Source organism: Neodiprion pinetum, chromosome 2, assembly GCF_021155775.2.
Source record: "Neodiprion pinetum isolate iyNeoPine1 chromosome 2, iyNeoPine1.2, whole genome shotgun sequence".
NCBI classification, from domain to species: domain Eukaryota; kingdom Metazoa; phylum Arthropoda; class Insecta; order Hymenoptera; family Diprionidae; genus Neodiprion; species Neodiprion pinetum.
In genome coordinates this window covers 32650450-32671824 of record NC_060233.1, presented here as the reverse complement: position 1 = coordinate 32671824, position 21375 = coordinate 32650450, and the positions used below count along the sequence as shown (strand labels likewise).

Genomic DNA, 21375 nt, shown 5'->3' with positions numbered 1-21375 from the left:
ACAGTTTGCAGGTAATGGCGGTTGGTTCGAAAGGTTGTATCACCGTACTCAGAATGCGGTCAGGGTATACCTGCGTTTATATTTTCTGTATTTTAGGCATGATGTTAGGCACGCTTTCGGTTGTGACTTATCCGTAAATAACATCATTAGGGTAACCTGTACTGATCACCTCGACTTGTACTTTGTATACGCACTGAATCAAGTTTTTCTGTCTCCCTGATTGAAATGAAAATTTTTTTCTTTGCAAGATTACAATGAATATTTGGTAAAGTAAAACAGAAAAAAATAAATCAATAAATCATCGACGACGAAAGCTCGTTATTAATCATTTGATAGGGACAAATTCGACCGCGGGTATCGATATTGGTGGTTATAATGCCTGAGGTCGCCTTTGTTTGACTAAACGTTGATATTTAATTTGGGCCTTGTGTCGGCCAGCCACGTACGGGCCTTTGGGCCCGAGGCTGGAAGTGGTGAGGAGAGGAGAGGAGACGAGAGGAGGGAAGGGGAGCTGCTGCAGAGCGCTCAAATTACGGTTTGTAGAGGGATAAAAATCGCCTTATCGAAATTAATAGGCGGAAATATATGGCCGCTCGGCGGATTATTTCTCGGCTGCGTTGCTCGTATTAAGAAGGTAAAACAGCGAGGCAGATGCTTGGTCCGCCATTTTTTGAGCAGGTATTATAGTCTCGGACTCGAGACTCGAAACTCGCAGTTATATTGCTCCGAGGCCATAATGCGTCCGCCCATCGCTACTTAAAAAAATTTTAGAGCTCGCACAAATCTATAAGTGCATGTTTGGGAGTTTTTTTTTTTTTTTAAATTCAAACAACTTCGTTCGATTGCTGAAATCAACCGAACAGCAAGCCCGTAAATATCGATTACGCAAAACTCGTACCGTTTCTATGAATATACTTTCCTCTGTGTAAGTAATATTTATCTGTAGAGTAAAAAATTCCAGAGTTTGGTATACCGTATAGTGTATAATGTGTGAGACGTGACACGGACCGCAATTAAGATAACGTAATAATGTTATTGGAAAATAATGTTATTCTAGAATATGACACGGATCTCAAAAATCTCGGTTAAAATCTAAAAAATAATCTCTTCACACCTTGTTTTCCCACTCGCAATACCAAAATAACAAGCCTAATTCATCCAGGGCATAGATGAAGTAGAAACAATTCAAGAGCAGCTGATTCTTCGGCATAGGTCTCCAATTTAGAGAGTATTCTTTTCCAGTTTTCAAATATAATTAGTAAAAACTAACAAGCGACGGCACTGATGAAATGTCAATTTTTTCAGGTGACAAGGTCAGCTCAGGTTCCTGTGAAAAATCGTTGCATCCGACGGCACAGTCGGCACATTTTTCAACGTCTGCGTACACAAACGCGACGAATATGAATATGAATACCCTTAAAATTGCATAATGAGGTTTCAGTCGACACCCCGAAAAACATCGGTCTTTTATACATTATGCAAAGAGCTGAGTAAAATTTCAAATCTATTTTCCTAAAAAACGAACACGACGTTCTGTTGCTCGTTTCCGAGTTTCGTTGCAGTTATCCCCCCCTCTGTCTATCTTCATTCCGTCTGAAACCTGCAGGCAAGCCATTCGTGGAACTCTATACATATAATAACGTTAGCTCATCCGTGTAGTTCGTGACTAGGGCGGCACACGCCACTGGTTCGGAAAAGCAACCCTTTATACCAGAAGCCGCGACGAAGCCGGTAGCTGCGATCCGTTTCACTTCCTACTCGCTAAAGTTCACGTATGTGTAATATCATCGCATATCTCACGGATCGAATTATAAAAATCTGTATCGTAATTCAATTTTCCCCATTTTACATGAGTCGATTTTTAGAGAATGGAACATTGAATTTTTCCTGCCACATCGAATACACATATGATACAAGAAAATAAACGGGGAAAAACGGGTTAGAAAACGTGATTAATGCGGAATATAGTTGAAATAAAAATTGGATGAAAAAGTTGAACATTATATCAGGCGTATACCTGTGTATATCGTACACGTGGTACGTTATAAATCGGTAATCCAAAGTTTGGTCATTTAATCTGGGGTATCCGTTTTTTTTTCCTCTTCTTTTTTGTCTCCTTCACTCTCCCGATGTCTAGTTTTTGAAATATACAAGCGTACGCCGAGCGGTCGTTGCTTTGATTCTAGTCTACCCATCGGCGCAGCTAAATTCAGCATCCAACCGGACGAATCGCCTCTTTGAGAGGCCGGAGCCCCGGGATCGGATCTCTCCGGTGCGTTACAGAGTACGGCCGTGTAAAAACGCATCGGCTTATACCCTTTTCCCGCACTGTATGGGTATAAATCCGTCGTACAAAGGATACCCTATATATCCCGGGGTTAATCGGCGCGAGGGACGCGCGTTCTTCCCGTGACTGCTCGCGTGCGCGCCGCAGCATCTGGAGGTCTGGGGGCCAGGTGGGCGGTGATGGAAATTCGAAACACGCACCGCCAATTGGCCGAAATGCATTTCACACAAACAGCGAACTAATTGCTTTGGCGTGGTCATCTTTTTTCTCTCCGTATTTAATAATATTCCTCGAAAGTCGATAAATTTTCACGATGAAAAAATATTCGCCGCTCGGAATATATCGCTGAATCGAATATGATCGGTAGATTCATAATCGTATTGATTAATAAGGACGCGGGGATAGAAGAATTGTTATTTCAACGAATAGGGATAATGATGATAATTTCTATAATAATAACGATATACCCGTGCGTAGTTGGGGAACCGCGCCTATCATACATTACAGTGTGCGTTATAAATTTATGTATTTAAAAAGTAGGATTTAGGATTTCATCAATAAGTCGTTACCCGATTAACGATAAGAATGCAAATGACTGTGCCAGTTAATGATGCATATATTCACAAGTAGTTAGAATAAATAAAGAATGCTAATGTTTGTTTGCTCGTTACTGACTTTAAACGCGCTGAGCGCGGATGTTTTATACCTACATACCTGACAATTTTTATAATATTCCTCGAAAAAATTGAGGCTCTCGATTGATTTCGCAACAGCTTATACATAATACATGTGTTTTATACGTGTGTATACATGCTTGTATGTAATGTAACATACGGGTTATGGATGCTGTACGATTTGGCCTAGGCTTGACCACCGGTGAATTTATTATTCGTGCTATCCGAACAGCTCCGAGGCATTGGACTGCTCTGTGTATACGTTGACAGATGCCGTTACATTGAAATAGATAATTAGAACTGGTTATTAGGTTACACTTAACGAGTCGAATCGAAGGCGATAAAAGCGAGCTAGAACTGCTTAAATTATAAAGAATTAAATGTGGACATCGTGATATCGTGCCTCGGTTATAAGGTGCGTGTGGGAAAACGATTGAAAGAAAAAGAAAAGATAAACGCACAGGTTGAGAAAAAAGAAAAAAAAAAAAAACTGCGAGTATGTAGAAAATATACCGAACTGGTATACCTTTATTTTATTTTTTATACAGTTGATGGGCATAAAAATTTCATCGAGCGAAACAAAAAGGAACAAGAGGATTAAAAGTCAAACGAAGACCGGGATAAATCGATCATTTCGTCCATGTGCCTCTGAATCTTAAACTCTTTTGAATATGTTTGTTGTGGATAACCGTATAACCGTATATTAAAAATGCTCGCGCGTGATCCAGGATATAACATTTTTTCCTTATCTTGCGTTCACGTCGACTTTTCTTTCCCTCGACTTGTGTACAAAAATTGAACAGGATAAATTTTTCAGGTTAACGCGTGAGTGAATAATTAATTTATAAAGTAAACTATACCTTGTACACATAATCGTGCAGCGAGAATAAATGATAAAGCATTGAATTACATGGTCAGAAGACAAGAAAATAACCGATGGAAATATTGCTAGAAAAAATTTCACATGTCTCGTTTAGGAAAAATTCAAGGTTAGTGGATTGACAAGTCAGGTTTCGTTACGTTGTAAAATTCAAAATCGTTTTTAAATTTTCCACCGAAAAGGCAGGAGAGAGTTGTAGTGTAATTAAGATAATGCTGATACGCGTGAAACATTGTTCACAAAATTTCTAAATCATTACAACACCGTGTCTTTGTATTCCTGTCGCGAATTTCGGTTAAACTTCGAGTTGCGTAATAGAAAATGAAAAACTCAAACGTATCATATTGTTGCAGTACACTCGAAGATGGATGCACTGAGCACCGATAGAGCTAGTTTCAGGCACTAGTTCACGGTGAGAATAAAAAATCAGATTGTACGGAAAACTGCTGGAAAAGAGGGACACATAAGGTCTGTTGGTAAAATAAACACTTCGTAAAAACGACTGTCTACGAGTAAAATCTGCTACATTTATAGTAAAAAATGTAGTTCACATTGATATTATTTACCAAAAATCCTGAAGCGTTCCACTTTTCCTGCAGTTTTGAGTAAAGTCCGTTATTTTTCTTCTCACCGTATTGATTGGTATTAGGTTTGCGCTTTTCTTACGATTCCGCACGATTCGTCAATACTACAGGAAAGCTCACAGGAGTTTTTTTTGTCCCATTTACGTTCCAAAATTTAAGAAAATCTCAAGAAAACCAAAAAAATTGGGAATAGATCTATAGATTTTTTCTCATATTTATAACTGCAATTTTCCCAATTTTGTTGTTTTCTTGAGATTTTTTTAAATTTTGAAACGTTAATGGGACAAAAAAAACTTCAGATTCAGATTCAGTTGAACAAAATACATAAAAATCATAACATCTATAGATATATAGATTTTTTCTCATATTTATAACTGCAATTTTCCCAATTTTTTTGGTTTTTTGAGATTTTTTAAAATTTTGAAACGTTAGTGGGACAAAAAAACTTCAGATTTAGATTCAGTGGATCAAAATACATGAAAATCATACTCAATCTGAGTCCAACAAATTTTCCTCATCTCGATAGTTTCGGTTTATCATGATTTTATGCAATTTTTTTCGGTTTTTCGCAATTCTTTCAAACTTTGACGGCTCAACGGGCTAATGAACGTTCAGATTTAGATTCAGTGAATTGAAATACATGAAAATCATACTTGATCCGAGTCCACAAAAATTTTTTCATCGCTGTGATTGCAGTTTTTCTCAATTTTTTGCCTTTTTTTTAGGTTTTTTGCATTTTACTCAAATCTGGAGGGTGACCGGGCCAAATGGACTTCAAATTCGGATTCAGCGGGTCGAATTACATGTCCCGTCAAATGTACAAGCAGCTTTCTTTTTTTTTGTGTGCCGGTGTAATTAGTTGTTTTTGAGGAAACACATATGCATAACTGCGCCCGCCTAGAGCCGGTATAGTATAACTAATGCAGAGTTCAATGCACCGATAGCGGCGTATATTTCTGTGCCCTCCGCGTGGTCGTCAAGTCGCGGACGCAACGCAACGCAACGCAACGACGCGACTCGACGGGGCTTACAGTCGTACCTTAACGTGTTATACGGATATCGTAAACAAGTTAAGGCTCCCCCACACTAAACTGTCGCCTTAATTAGGTCACCTTTACCCTGCCTATACCCCGGCGGCGACATTCCGGTGGGCACAAAATGGCGCCGGTTACGCGGTGTGAACGCGCCTCGGCATTATCAAGACGTATGCGTGAACATAAGCGTGCTGCACGTGTAAGAAAACTCTTGGCCAACTCGTAAGATACACCTAAATATAATTCAAGCCTTGCAGTATAGTTATAGTAGTCCGAAGAGAAACGTGTGCAAAGCTTTTCTTCACTCAATTCCCGTCTATTATATACGCAAGCCTGTAAAGTCACCGGCAATTATAATTTATGATCAGTACTTGTAATTCGTACCGACCTATTTTTTCCTCCTCTTTTGATTTACCGTTGATTGAGAAATTAATAAAAAATCATGTATACTTACAAGTTGGCCAAGTTTTTTTGATAGAGATAGGCGGTATTGAACCAGTTATTTTAATCACGATGACGATTTTTAAGTCCTAGCAAACTGATCGGTGTTTCATTTTTTTTTTTTTTGCGTGTACGTGTGTCTTTCTTTTTGTTATTTCTGATTTTCTAGGTTAAATTCTCATTATTTTTTACGACGAATTAAACGTGTCGGAATATGATTTTTAAACTTTCCAATAATTCCGAAACGGTAAACGCGAATTTTGTCGAAAATTTTATCCTCCTAAAAGCTTCTCCGTTTTTTTGCAATCTCTCAGGTGCTATTTTACTCTCAACGGAAAATGATTTCAGTTCTCTTCTTCTCTTCGTAAATAATTTCGGGTTGTAATTCGAAGGATCTTTAAACACTATCTGAAAACAGGAGACAAGCACGCACAGACGTACGCACATCGATGACGTTTATTAAGGAAGGAAGGAAGGGTTGATACGAGGAGCCGAAGAGGCGATAACCGGGGCAAGAAATCGCGTACGATATAGAAAACAATAAGCGTGTATACACGTGGGTACGAGTTGAGGGTTCTCGCGACGCGAGACAAAGGCGCGGGTATAATCGTGTGGCATCCGTATAGAGTTTGGCCAATTGTTGCATTATTCATGGACAGGGCCGCGGCTCTACCATGCAACGTACGTAAGAAGCGGTCGTATAAGTTGTTGACTCGGGTTTTTTTGCTCCATTTTATCGTTTTTTTCTCTTCACCCCCAAAACCTAGCCGCGCTATTAACGATCAACCAAACTCCAAAGCTGACGCCGAAATACCCGAAATAATCACTGATCCAGCCCCAGACACTGGATCGAGTTCGCGGATTGTCCATTCTTTGTCTTGCCGAGGGTCTGCTGCGCAAACTCTCTCTCTCTCTCTCTCTTAAGAAACAAAATTGTAAAAGGTAAAACGTCGAGAAAAGTATACAGTCGAACCGAAACCGAGAAGCATCATACGGGGCACAATGATGATCGGTTTGTCCGAATCCCATAAATCCAAGGCAACGGATCCTATAACGCACCTCGCGCCTTCCCCGCATGGATCATGTTTACGAGAGCTGTGATTGCACGGGCCTCCGGGGTGTATTAATTATTTGGGTAGCCGACTTCGGGCCTTGGAGTGTGATATCGGTAGAGCATATCTGCTTAGTTAGAGGTGATGGCGGTGGTGTTGGTGGTGAGCATCAGCAAGCGTGCGGCAGGTAGACGGAGGACGATGTACAGCGTCGAGAGAGTTCTTCTTGCTTTCGCAAACGTTTAGTCTTTGACCTAAGCCGCGTTCCAATAAATATGGAGGACCGGGCACCGGTCCTCGTATAAAGAGGGAAGAGGGAAAGAGAGAGAGAGAGAGAGAGAGAGAGAGGGCGAAGTGGTCTTGGTAATTGTGGCAGTGGTGTAGCTCCGGGATCCGTGATGCTTTTGTCCTAGGAGCCGTCGACGCGATTCTCGGAAGGAGAGCCAGCATCCATCCACCGGGACCGAAACTCTCGGCATCTCGCCTCCGGTACCAGCCGACCGCCTTCCTTATACCTCGCCATACGACCTACCTAACTACCTAACTCGCAAAAACCAATCCGCGGATGGGACAACGTCGCGTTTTTTACCCCTTACCTAGCCGTCCAACCGCGGCTCGCAACGACGCTTTAAGCTACATACCAAGGCCCCTCCTCCTAAAACCGATCCAAAATTTCCGTGTGAACTCCTGCTCTTCTCAACTACATACAACATATCCCTAAACTCCTCAAGATTTTTATACGGATTATACATTAAAACCGACAGCGATAACCATATTTTGACTCATTGACTGTAAGCAGTAACTTTAAATCACGTTTTTATTCAATTTTCTTTCGAGTTTTTCAAAAATTTCATAGCCGTCCAAAAGACCTATCCATTTTAAAATCATTTGAAAAAAGGAGTATCACACATCGTGGACCATTCAAAAATTCAGTTTCACCAGAAACAAGGTGTGTGACAAAAACTTGCACAAATTCAATATATCGGTCCACAAGTTTGGTGAATTACTTTGACATAAAATGAATAAACGATCAGTCGATTTGTATTTATCGAAGAAAGTTTATTCAGTACCGATAAACGATTTGATACGACGTAATCAGGCACAAGGCAACATTCAGACAGATCATTCTCAACACATTTACAGACGTTATACAGTGATGTAACGGTGTAAAAGAAGGACGTAAAAAAAAAAAAAAAAAAAACATTGAAAGAAGTATAGAAAGGAAACAACGAGATGAGAAGAAAACGAAAGAAGAGAACGAATGAATAAGTAATGATGATTTTTTGAGGGTTAGAGGGGTCTGGTTCGGGGGGAGGGCGGGGGGGACGAGGACCTTGGTTGCATACATTTGATGAGGGGAATAATGGGCCTGCAGCCTCCCTCTGTATACCTGCACCAGCGAGGGAAGATCCTCGCGGCATTTAAGGTCTAATATGTACCTGAGACGTAGGCTTGCGTGGGGGGTGAAGGGATGAGGGAGAGAGAGGAAGAGAGAGAGAGAGAGAGAGAGAGAGAGAGAGAGAGAGAAAGGGAGTCGGCGACAGGTAAAACGGCGCCCGGCATTACTGACACTTCATTAAGATAGCTGCGCCGGAACGACGCGACCGACGCCTGGCGTCCCTAGGGCGCTACACGGGTGGAGAAGGTTCGAGATACGGCCTCGCGCATCCCCGCGCCTCCCTCTCATGCGGAGTTTATTAAGGACAAGAAACGGCCCGAATGATTCCATTTTAATTACTGTCTGGATAACCGAGACGTGAACGTGCGTTTTACAGCTGTGTGGATGAAGACGGTGCAACCTTATATCTATGTTGTATACATTTATACACATATGGGGCTTTCCACGCCAACTCGGTAAACGGCTGATCGTGACATTTTTTAATTACACCAACGATTTTTTCTGCGTTAGTACGACCCCTGAAAAGCATCCATGAATTTTTTAAAATTTTTTCAATCACTCGTCACTCGTTAAACACATCTCAAAAACACTGAAATTCATTTTTATGAAACAGGAAAGAAACATTTGGTTTCCGAAATGAAATATTTTCACGCAAGATTCAAAGTGGGACCTCGTTTTTTTCTATTTTCGTACCGGTTAAAAATCTATTACAATACGTAACGCATATCCGATTTGATTACTGATTTTTTGAATTCATTAGGAAAATATTATGTAGTAACTTTTGGAATATGATTAGTAATTTTGATGTTTCGTATACTCTTCCAGTCGGCTGGAGTGTTTTATTACTGGACAAAAGGGCCACATTAAAAGAAGGAGTTGCTAATTACCTTGATTTCTTTTCTTTTTACAGGTACATTCCAAAATTAGAATTAAATAACGCAGATTTTCAGACACTTCAACGGTTTAAGTATAAGACACTTATTCCTGACCAGCCAAGTTTAAGTATAAGGCGTTTATTTTTGAATTTAAACTCGTCGAATTTTAATTTCGTCTTTGACTATACAAAATTTTCCAAAAAAAGTTTCGAACTTGTCTTGACCTTTATTCTCTTCAAACCAACCAAGGATATTGAATGTCCGATGAAAATTCACCCACGGTAATCGAAATCAGCATCTTGTAACCGAATAAAGTAAATAAGTATTTCAAAAATTGACGAAAAAAAAAATCTACCTTAATAATAAAAAACGTATTTTCGCGTCTCATTTATGATGGAAAAAAAAAGAATTTCTCACCCCGAGGCGCAGAGAAGCTGCAGGTGACGATCTACTCCGTACGGCATAAACGTCGACTTACGTATCCCCGTCGGGTAAGAAAAAGATAGAAAGAAAACCTAATATCAGTTCGCAAGAGAAGAAACGTGGAGATGGAATATTTTCTTCTCATGGAGGTCCTAATGAGCGGCTCGAAAGTTATTTAATGATCCGTGTACGAGGACCGAGTGCCCGCAGCTCGTGTATACCTACATAAGCCAGGTATAAAGAACGGAGCGGAGTCAGTCAGGTAGGCCTGTAAGGCACACTTACTGTGCACGCGCATGCGCAGGGTACGCAGGTATGCGGGTAGGTACCGCCGGTTTTGGGCTGCAGGATCTCTCACCCCACTCAACCCCTGCCGCGCCTTCGTTACGTTGTAAGTGACAGAGCCGAGATCGGACGCGAACTGCGGACCACCCCTCAGGAGGGGAATTTTTACCCAAAATCATTCCCTCCCACTTTGCTACTTTGCTTGTTCCGTGCAGCAGGTAAGCCACTCGAAAGGCAGTCGTGGCTTCGGGTGTGGATTCTATGTAGCGTACACACAAACCGTGCGGACGGTATGTACCTACCCCCGGCGTCATAACGACGCGCAGAAGCGTACGACTGTTCGACCATTCCCATTCCCATTCCCGGTGTGGATGGAAACCTTCCCGCGTCTCGATTTTCTTCTTTTACTAGTTCTCAATTGAACTCTCTTAGGCTTGTTTCACACCTTGGCAAATTAGCTGTGTATGCATAGGTGGTCGCGGAGAGCAATTAACGTCCTGTGTACGTTTTAACACGTTACACATTTGCTTGTACACACGTTAATTGACACGGATATTGAAAACGCTTTTGATTCTTTTTAAAACGATTTTTTACAAATCTCGATGACGTCGAATTTATTGAATAACACAAAAATCACAATTTCCCACCACAATTTTAACTCAACCGTTTATTGGTCAATTTCTGTCAAGTATTCGGCAAGTTTCTACGCCAAATCGTACAATTCGGGAGTTCGTACGATTGGCGTGAGAATTTGCTTCGTAGAAATAATTGATCTTCTATGCAGGTTGAATTTTTCTCCGTATTTTTTTTTTTTGTCACTCGATTGAAGATCATTAATTCCTTATTACACTGTTAGGTACATTTTAACTCGCGTGAAATTAACTTGATTCTAAAAAATTTTGAAATCAGTTAGGTAGACGTAAGCGCACCGTGACTTGTTACTTGCAAATGTGCAAAAGAAGTGAACGTGAAAAGTACAGTCGCGACGGGATTCTGAGAACATGAAATAACAGCGATTATTCACTGCAATTATACTCGGTAGCAAGTACAGGCGGTTTTGGCTCCGCCCCTTTCCCCCGTTTTGTCGTCTTTTTCCTTTCTCATTTCCACCCCCATCCCTATTCCTCCCGCTGCAGCAGTATTCCCTTTCGGGTGCTCGAGGTACATGTATATGTATATATAACGACGGTTTCGTCTTGTGCTGCAGGTGTATCGGTACCTTCATCTCTACCTGCGCGACCTCGAAGTTGAAAAGGAAAGGCAAGCGTCGGCGTAGCACGAGCCCCGGCGATAGAGTGAGAAGATAAATATAAAAATGGAAAAAAGTAAAAACTACGAAAAAGAGAAGAAGAAGAAGAAGAGGAACAAGAAGAAAATAAAGAGCAATATAAGGAGAAGAAGATGCTTGGGTCAAGGGCGGGGGAGGGGAAGGAAAGGGATAGAGGGAGGGGGTGTAAAAAATTTAGATGCGACTGTTCGACCTGTGGTGCGAGGTATCCGTCGCTATTGGTACGAGCGGTAAAGAGATACTCGACTACGTACCGCGAATCCCGAAACCGAAACCTAGGACAACACAAAGAACCGCCCTTCTCCTCGAGAGATCGTCGAATGACCGTTCGGCTCGCCTCGGGCTCCGGCGAATACGGCGAAAATTAGAAAAACGTACGAGCTCAGACGGGCGGCGTTGTAACGTCCGTGCATGTGCATTTCGGGACAGACCTTGAGACGAAGAAGTTGGTCGACAGAAGTGATGGTGGAGTTGGAGGGGGGAAGGGGGAGAGGAGGATGGTGAAAAATTTGGTGAAGGGGGGCGTGCACGCTTCGGGACCAGAGCAAAGAGAGGAAGAGGAAGAAGAGGAGGAAGAGGAGGAGGAAGAGGAGGAAGAGGAGGAAGAGGAGGAGGAGGAGGTGAGAAAGGAGAAACGAAGAGGTGAACGAAGGAGACCAAGAAGAAGAAGAAGAAGCAGAAGACGAAAGAGAAGACGAAGAAGAAGAGAAGAAGAGCACAGCGGTGGTGAGGAAAAACCAGTTTGGCCGTTAGCCGGTCCCTCCTTATACACGCAGGCGCGCCTTGTATCCCATACTTGGGCCATATCTGCACTATGATCATCCTTTTGCCCCGGCACCGTTGCGTACTGACCTATATTCCCCTCTCCGCCTTCCGCTCCCTCCCTCCCTGCCGCCCAGACCGCCCCTCCTTCCCTCGCCGAGCCAGCCCTGAAACGGGTTGTTCGGATACCTCGCGAGGCTGCGGCAGCCAGGACTCGAGATCCTGGAAGCTCACTGCCCGAAATTCAAGCGTTTTGCCAACACCGCAGGATGGGAGATGCCGATGTGTTTCAGCACTGGCTTGTCTGGTGACCGGAAACTGCGATTGAATTGGGGAAGTGACGTAAAGGGAAATCGGAAAAGACGTCCTGAGAGACTACCCACTTTTTTGTCGGTCAAACCTACGACCCACGCTGCTGGGATTTGGATTCAAGCTTCAAAAAACAGCATCAAAACTGATAATGAGTGAATTTCCTAGTTTCAAATATACGCATGTTGTTACGCTGCATATGAGTGAAAGTAATTGGTATAAAAAAAATAAAGTAATAGCGAAAGAAGACAACGACAACAGCAACAAAAAATGGGACGAGCCTCGTTAATTTGGCAGTAACACGACCAAATACCAATATCAGCAGAGCAAAAGCAACAGCGGCAGCAACAAATATGACGAGTACGATTCTATAAATATATAAAATCCAATTTGCATCGGTTGCAAGGGAGAGGAAAAGGCAGGAGTTACGTCGTGCTGTAGAAACGGTGTGAAACATGTCGTATTATACGTATTATAAAGCACTTTCGTGATGCAACAAAAGACTGCTGGATGGCCTGACACGTTGCATATCCGGGCGTTTGTCGCAAGTTTACGACAAATTGAGTTTGCATTGATTGAATTTTATCGCAAGCCAATATAATCGCGCACGTTTGAATAAATGTGAGGAAAAGTTGTAACATTGAGAAATGAAATGAGATTAATAGAAACGCGATCCGGAATTGCAAAAGATCTGGAAAGACATCCCCGGCCGTACCTGCCTCTCGGTATGTAGCGTCGGGTAATTATAGAGTGCAGCGGAATATCTCGAGAATCTGCATTTCTTGGTCTATGTGGGCAGGCGGGCGTGCCTTCGTCTCCATCGGACGTTAAAACCACCCCTGCGGACCGAAAGGGATGAGAGGCATGAATGCGGTCATAATTACGAGGCTCGACACTGTTTGCCAAAGGCTCTGCTCTACGCCGGTTCACAACACTTTATGAAAGATGCAACGATCCAAACGAAGCTCTACTCGACGCGGGTATAACCGACCTGAGACATCGTCCTCTCCTCGTAATAACGCGACGTATTTTACTTGTACTTCTCACTTTCCGTTTCCTTTCGCGTGAGAAGCGGAAAGATAAACAAGACCCATTTATCGATGGTTTCGCAGGAAGCGTCAGTTATTTCGGTGATAATTACACGCGGTGGCTAGTCAATAATTGTCGACTCAGGGAGATTGCAATTTGTGAGAGAACCTTGCGAAAAGTCTCGGAAAAAAAATGGAGATGAGATCGGAATAATCGAGGAAAAGCCAATTGCCTGCTTGCGGATTGGATTCCGAGAAAACGGCAGAGATGAAAATGAAATGTATAATTCCAACGCGATAAAGTTTCGAAAATGGCGAAATGTAAATATTAGGGGTGCGAAATCGCGATGCGGGTGTGTGAGCGAGGTTTTGCGATGCTCCCCGTTGATGCAGTGGTCAAATATTCAGGCGAGAAGAACCTCTGGGAAATAATGGGTCGCAAATATACCGCGTCTGTTATTGGAAAATACTAGTTCGCCGAAATATAACGCATTGCTGTATTATCCAATTATCGTTAATTCCCGAATGCAGTCCGCGTGTAATACGAGCCATGTGTTATTAATTCTCCGGCACAGGCATACGGAGAAGAATCAGTTACCTTTATTCAATTCCAATTAATTCCATCGACGCGCATTTTCATTATGTATGGAAATTATTTTCAACATACGCGGTAATGATTTCGTTACAGACAGAGCCGCGTATCAACGAAAGTATGTATCATGTATAAATAATTAAACATGAGGAATAGTGGCTGTTTTTTTTTTTTTTTTTCTCCACGAATTTTATACACCGACGACGTTAGACGTTTCGAAATTTAATCTCTTCATGGAGGCTGGATTACTTGGAGAGCACAGCGAAAGTCTTCAGCTGGATTTAGTAACAAGCAGATAGACGTTATTTTATTTAATTTCTTTTTTTCTTGTACGTTTCGGAACGCCTGTCCGATATGCATAATTAAGGTGAACTACTTTTGAGCAGCTTAGAAAATATACGCCAGTTCACCACAGAGCCGTGCATAACACGCGGCACTTCAATCAACCGCGAAGGATGATTTTTGACCAGGCGTATATTAGCAACTGGTCCGTATAGCAGAATATACATGTTTCACGATAAAGATGTCTCGTATAAATAGCAATTAAACGCTAAATTGTGAGAAAATGTTTCCAGTTGCACAGCTTCTATTCTAAAAAGTATCGAATAACAGCTCGATCTGAACCATTCCAATTAATGGAGAGAAATTTGAAATCATGATTCAGGGTTCGCGGTTGATGAATCCACCAGAAAACGTGTTCAAAACAAGACGAAATAGATAAATCCAAAATTGGAAAAGTCAAGATTTTGATTTACCGGAATATCTTCACGTCTTTGTTAAAAGAAATCTGTATTTTCCAATGAAATTAAATAAAAAGATTGGAGCTGGTTTGTTCAATTTTCTACCATGTATGGGTATTAATCAAAAGTAATAAAAGTCTTTCGATAAAATAATCCAAAATCGAATTTTCAAAGACAGTGTAGATCTTATTTTAGGATTTTAAAACCCTAGAATATCGAAATATGTATTGATACGTCGGAATGTAGAAAAATTAAAGTATAGAATCGTCAGACAAAATATGGAAGGTTATAGAAATCTTGACGATTATATTTTTTGGCTAATTTCTATATTTTTACCTATTTCCATATTCCATTCTTCTACATTTTAGAATTCTATTAAGATTGGCGTATCTAGTATAGCAGACAATACGCATAATGTAAGCAGGCGAAGTTTTGATCGAAAATTCATTAACATCAAGTTTCGATTGATCAAGCTTGATCATAAAGAATTCCACGATACCTACATAATCAATGCAATATTCAGCCGTCATTTTACAATTTTGTATATCGTCGAACAAAGCTAACGTGCGCGAGATTGAAGCTAGTTAAAAATTTCCATTTTGCAATTGTAAATTGGCTCGATTGAAGAATGGATACTTTTTCATTGTGTCAGTATATTTTGCTTCATCACTATTACGGAATTCCATACAATACTCAAGTTACGAAATAACGATTTTTCCTACCATGCATTGTTACAAAAACTTCTACTAACTTAAACCCCCTTCGATCTGCAGGGTTTGTCGTTTACTTCTAAATAATGACGAGTGCAGCGTTTCCGATCAAGTCTGATGAACTTAAACTTCAGGTAGGTTGAAATTTAGTTACCGATATAAAAATAGTCCTCTTAGAACTTGATCGAGGTAAACATACGAATTAAGGTGTTCTGAGCACAAGGTCACGTGGCCGCTTTAAGCCTATTCACAAAATTCGGAATAATTTTTTTTCAAAACTTCAAATCGATTTTGTAATTCTCGAAAACTGGTTAATAGAAAGTAAAACGCTTCGGTAATCTAGAGCGGAATAAATATCCATGGATACTTCTAATCACTTTATTTGGCTGCCAGACTAGCTTCTAGGTTGTATTTTAAAAATTATTCTATTATTAAAACGTATGGTTTATCGATGCTAGCTTAAACCAGAATGCACTTCTTAACTTCCGAACGCTTACACGTCACAAGAATTTTATGACCGAACCGATGTCTTACCTAACAAAGGGATCGAATCCCTATTGTACGCTTAAATCGGTTACGTGACCCTGAGCTAAAAACACCTTAAGGGGATGTCGGACCTCCGTCAAATACAGCAAATTGCATTCTACAATGCTCACTTTTTCTGAATAATGAAGTCTCTTTGAACTTCATCAGGTGATGACAGGGCTTATGATTTTGTTTGTACAGAGTTGACTGAGGAAAGTTCAGCAAATTAATGACAAAATACAAAAAGAACCTGATTCTGACCGCATTGAATGTCACTTATTTTGAATATTGTCAAAACCTATGCATCAACGGTGTAAAAATTTCGTAGTCAGCGCAATTCTACATGCAATGCTAAATCCGATTATCTGAAAAACATTTTGTTTTCCGCAACAATGATCCCAAAAAATGTACTTCTGTTATTTGAATTGCCATTTATATGCCGTATGAATACATTTCGTTGCTTTATTCTCGACTAAAGAAATGAAAAATATCTCGCGATTTTTCTTCGGCATTGCATGTAGAATTGCGCTGACAGCAGCATTTACACTTTCGTTCGTCAAAGGCTGTGGATAATGGTCAGAAAAAGTGACACTCCACTCGGTCCGGAAGGGTATGATTCAAAATTTTGAACGGTTGAAACTCCAAAAATTACCAAACTCTACGTATGCCGTGAAGCGTTTACCGCGTATGTAAGGTTGGTAACTTCGGAATCTTGGCCATTCGCAATTTTGCCCAGTCGGAGTTTTGGCCATTCCGAATTTCAATCGATCGGAGTTTTGGCCGTTCAGAATTTTGGCCATTCAGAATTTCGACTAATCGGAGTTTCAGCCATTCGGAAGTTTGGCCATTCGGAATTTTAGCCAGTCAAAGTTTTGGCGACTCGGAATTTTGACCATTCGGTGAAACGGCCGATCCGAACTCTGACCATTCGAAACTTTGGCCCGCACCCGTCGGTAAAGAGTGATCGCAGCACCCTCTTAACTCGAAGTAATAAAAGGAACGGTAAAAAGGTAAAATACGAAGAGGACTCACCGGGTTGTTGGCAACGGCATTGGCGGCGGCGGGTCCAGCTGATGCAGCGGAGGTGGGATGGAGGTCGTACTCGGTGTAATCGCGGTCGTCGCGCTGGAGGATGGGACGCTGGTGAAGGTGTCCCTGGTCGCGGGAGTCGCGGTGCTCTCGGGGTTCGCGGGGGTCTCGATCGGCGCGAGACTGTCTCGACATCGCCAGTTCGTCCTCCGAGTCGAGATACAGCTCCTCGCCTTCGCCGAGGCCTCCGCGTCCTCGGGGAGGATGACGCCGTTCGTCACACCATCCTTTCCCGGCCTCCTCCACGGCCCGGCCCCTCGCCACCCGGGCGGATCCTCTCACAACCACCCTGCCGAGGGGCTGCTCTCTGCTCCAGCTCTTGACCCCTCCGGGGGGCTGAACCTCATCACAAACCACAGGACTCTCCTCGTCGGGGCTCTCCACTCGCACCACAACCTCCCCCTCGCCACCGGGCAGGAACCCGGGCACCGCTGGCAGCACACCTGCACCAATCGGGACCCTCCTGCCCCCCGCACTTTTAACCCCACTGCTATTTAACGATCAATCCTCCGCTTTCTTATTCACATCCACGCATTCTGTTATCATCCGTCTATGCTACACGATTCACGAGCCTCGCTTCGAGTTCCTGGTTTACTGAAAATAATTTATTTATTCGTTTAGCATTTTTTTTTTTTTTTTCTAGCAACCTTATCCCGCACTATCCGACTAATTCGTTCGTTATTACGTTCTCACTTTCGGCGCTTAAACGTAAGTTGGAAACTATTCTATACGTGACCTTACATTCCTGCGGACTATAACCACTCAATTACGCTGTAACCTTATACCTCGGCAGGTACGAGAAAGACAATTTTATTGTCCCATGGGTATTGACATTAGACGAACGTATAAGATATATTTTCAATTATTTATGGACGGTATGGACAAATCGATGAGGTCAAACAAATTAAATGCGATAACGGAGTCTGAGAATAATCTATCCAATGAGAAGATGGAAATTCAATCGACTTATCTATCATTCGTATTTCTTCCTAATTAACCCGGGGAATTGAATTTTTCAGTCCGATCGGTTTACGTTATCCGAGCGACGTAACGGCCGTGAACAAATTAAGACAATTAGATTACAACAACAATAACAATATTAATAATAATACCTAGGAATTGATTACTTCGGGAGTGAATAGGATAGGGTGGCGGAAAAGGGTAAGAATTACAGCCACGCAAAATAACGGCCTCAACTATAGAATATAACGATCTACCGTATAGGTACGTAACGCTGATAGGAGACAAGCGTACGTGTAACGTATAATAAAACTTTTCAACATGCCCCGGCGAACTGATTTTATCGTCTATAAAACAGTCACTGGCACGCGTAGTATCAATATTGTAAAATGTGAGAATAAAATGACGGTGAACGGAACGAAAATGAAATCAAACAACGACAAGCCTCGTCGATCTCTATCAATAATTCTAACAATCTGCAAGGAGAAAATCGGTAAAACGAGAAGAAAAATAAATTCAGATTAAAAATGCCGCAAAGATTGAAGAAAAAGTCGAAAGGGTTCGCGACGACGACTTCCGGGCGAGCAAGGAAGGCCTGCAGTTCGATACTCGAGGCGCAGTTCGAGGTATCGCTGCACCATCGCGTCAGGGCGGGGAAATATCTAGGGCTCTGGGTCGCGAAACTGACGCTGGCTGTTATCTCCGTATAAACTGACGTATCTTCAACGTTTCGGAGGCAGGGCGAAGGGTCGAACCGAGCCACGCGCCACCGAAACACCCGGCGTGTACGATCAGCCAAGGAGATGCACCGCTGCACTGGTCAGACTCTGGGCCTTGCCCGATCCGCCGTTACCACTGCGCTCGTACCATCGAATGAGCGTCGCGACCGGGCTCGCAGTAGATATTTCCTGTATATTCAGCCTCGTCGAGACGCGGTTCGGCAGCTTCTCACCCTCCGTTTGTTGTTGTCTTCTCGTCGCCCCGTTGCCCCGAGAATAATTTCTTTCTTCACGTGTACGTTATTTTTGTTGTTGCTGTTGTTGCTGTTATTGTTTTAAAAACTGGTTTTTACTCGTCGTTTGTTTTTCTTTGTCTTTTTATTTCTTTTTTAAATTTATTTATTATTCTTATTATACACATTCGAACGATCGAGGTATGTCATATTTTAATTAACAACTTTTGCGTACAACACGAGGGTTTCGTACACCTACTATTATTCACTCAAACGAGATTCGTCATTATACACAACACACAGGCACGCACTTCACGTTGACGCAGGTTTCCACAGCTGTGAACGACGATTGGGGTTGTCGATTATAAACTGCGGGAGTGGGACAGGAGGAAGAGGAGAGGAGGAGAGGGGACAGGGAGGGGGGTGTACGTTCGGGTAAATGTATTACGAACAACAATAATACAGGTGAATCAAGACGAACTCGTAGCTATGTTACGTATACTATTACCGGTATCAATAATGCGTCATTACTCGTTTGTTTTGGTTTTTTTCGTTCTACGTGTCGTTTGGATTTAATTTACCGAGAAATAATTCGGGAAAGATGAATCGTAAATGAAAGAAGAGATACTGGAATTGAGGAGTGTTTGTAGTCCTATTTTTAATTTTCAACCCCGACTAAATCCATGTTTAGCACAGTTCTACGCTGCACAGTGCGTATCAATCGTCGTATAGAGGTTAAGTTTCATCGCGAACGTGGAACGTAGGAGATTTGTAACTGCGGCTACCTTGCAGAACTCTTGAGGTAATATTTACATACACTAATCTCCGTGTCCCGTCTGGATTTTTCTTACTTTCCGTTATCAACGTCTTTGAGAAGGATCTGCAGATGAGGTTCCACGTTGCTACGGACCCAACCCCGACAAATGAAGGTTGGGATCTCTTCTTGACGTTTTCGTCGTAAAAAGTAGCACCAGTAGCAGCCGCAGTAGCGACGAAGTATGGAATTGCGATGTGAAAAAAAAAAGGAAGAAGGAAAAAATACCTTGTCGTATTTACGTGAAAAATGTACCACAACGAATCGTACAACCGTGTATTATCGTATGTTTCGTATATGTGACGATTAATCTACCGCGTGCCGTCACGCGGTGGAAAAACTCAGGCACGGTGTAGACGAGTATTAATTATTAAAACGACGATTTTTCCCTCGACGAGTTGTCAATTTTGTATCACGTAAAACAGCCGCTCGTTGACGGGGAACAAGTTTGCACAACGCATGGTTGCGCGGTGCCGAAGTAACGAACCAACGAACGGAAAAAAAACGCAAGTTGTAAAAAAAAAAAACCGAAGCCTTGTTAAATCGAATAATGTCACGTTCGAGATTAGAAATTATTTCCTGGATGTTTTCAGGTGTAAAAAACAAGTAACGAGGGTGCCTAACCCGCGTTCACCAGCAGCGGCACGGCGACGAGGACACCCGACGCAATCGCGTGTCGTCGGCGCAGCTCGAGGGGCGTCGGGACGCCTCGGTTCGCCTCGGGTCCAGGGTTCGTTACGTCACTAGGCTGGGGGGTGGCGACGAGGGGAGGAAGACCTCGACGTCGTGTTTATCGATCGGGGCGCGGGCGCATGCGACGGAGACGCAGCGACGCTCGCACCTCCTCACCGCGGGTGGGACGAGGACGAAGGACACGTGGCTCTTCTTACGCGATGCGCCAATCCGCGATCGAGAAGTTTGTCCGTATTTCGAGGGCCGATCGTCACCGCCTGGATGCAATCCCTGCACCCATTTTAATCGCACGGTTGATTAGCCAGTTTTCGTTGTCGTCGTAAGGGGAAGAAACTACCTCCCCGCCATGCATGCGCAGTTCTTTCGAAATCCGTTTGTCTGCACGAGTCAGGGGGTGAACAGCAGCCGTTTTGTACTTCGGATAAAAGGAAGAAGGTTCATTTTTTTTTTTTTTTCTTGCACGTACCGACTGAAATAAGCGTTCTTGAAACCAGAGATTCCACCTAGATCTAATTAACTATATATATGCACTGGTATTGCACGAATGCCAAGAACTTATCTACAGCGCTACAACGATACGTTGAATATCGCATGTATTTATTTTAGGTAAAATTTCTAATTACTACTTCGCTGAAACCAAAAAGATATAGAAACAATCAAACTTGACTCCTGTGAACCGATTATATTTTACCCTCAAGTTCTCAACGAGTTCATCGGTTAATCATAGTTAGGTATGCTAATTGAAAAAATTCAATTTCTACGTGCCTCACCGATTGATTTTTGGTTAAATTGGCTCTTCGCTGTTTTGCGAATTCTTGTCGTCGTGGGCCACGGATTAACTCGATGTAAGCCCCGCGGTTTGTAATTACGGAGAAAAGATACGCAATAGGTTTTGAATTACTTGTATTTTTATATACGTATAAATACACGTGATGGCGCAACACGGGACAATGCATAATGGACAAGATATAATCACGTC

The 21375-nt window shown here is 42.3% G+C and overlaps 1 protein-coding gene across 8 annotated transcripts in view; it reads right to left on the bottom strand.

The window, feature by feature from the left end:
* The window catches only part of Ca-beta (Calcium channel protein beta subunit), a 75387-nt gene extending 55038 nt beyond the window's left edge, over positions 1-20349 (bottom strand). For 5 of the 8 annotated variants that reach the window (XM_046610410.2, XM_046610412.2, XM_069133935.1 and 2 more), the window contains exons 1-2: positions 18890-20349; positions 16921-17571 (exon numbers count right to left, since the gene is read on the bottom strand). In XM_046610410.2, the coding sequence (XP_046466366.1) occupies positions 16921-17112 (192 nt within the window). In that variant the 5' untranslated portion in view covers positions 17113-17571; positions 18890-20349. Of the gene's footprint in view, positions 1-16920; positions 17572-18625; positions 18722-18804 lie in introns of those variants that run through there. The other 3 variants (XM_069133924.1, XM_069133926.1, XM_069133925.1) reach the window with 3 other exon arrangements.
* Positions 20350-21375: the final 1026 nt, after the last annotated feature.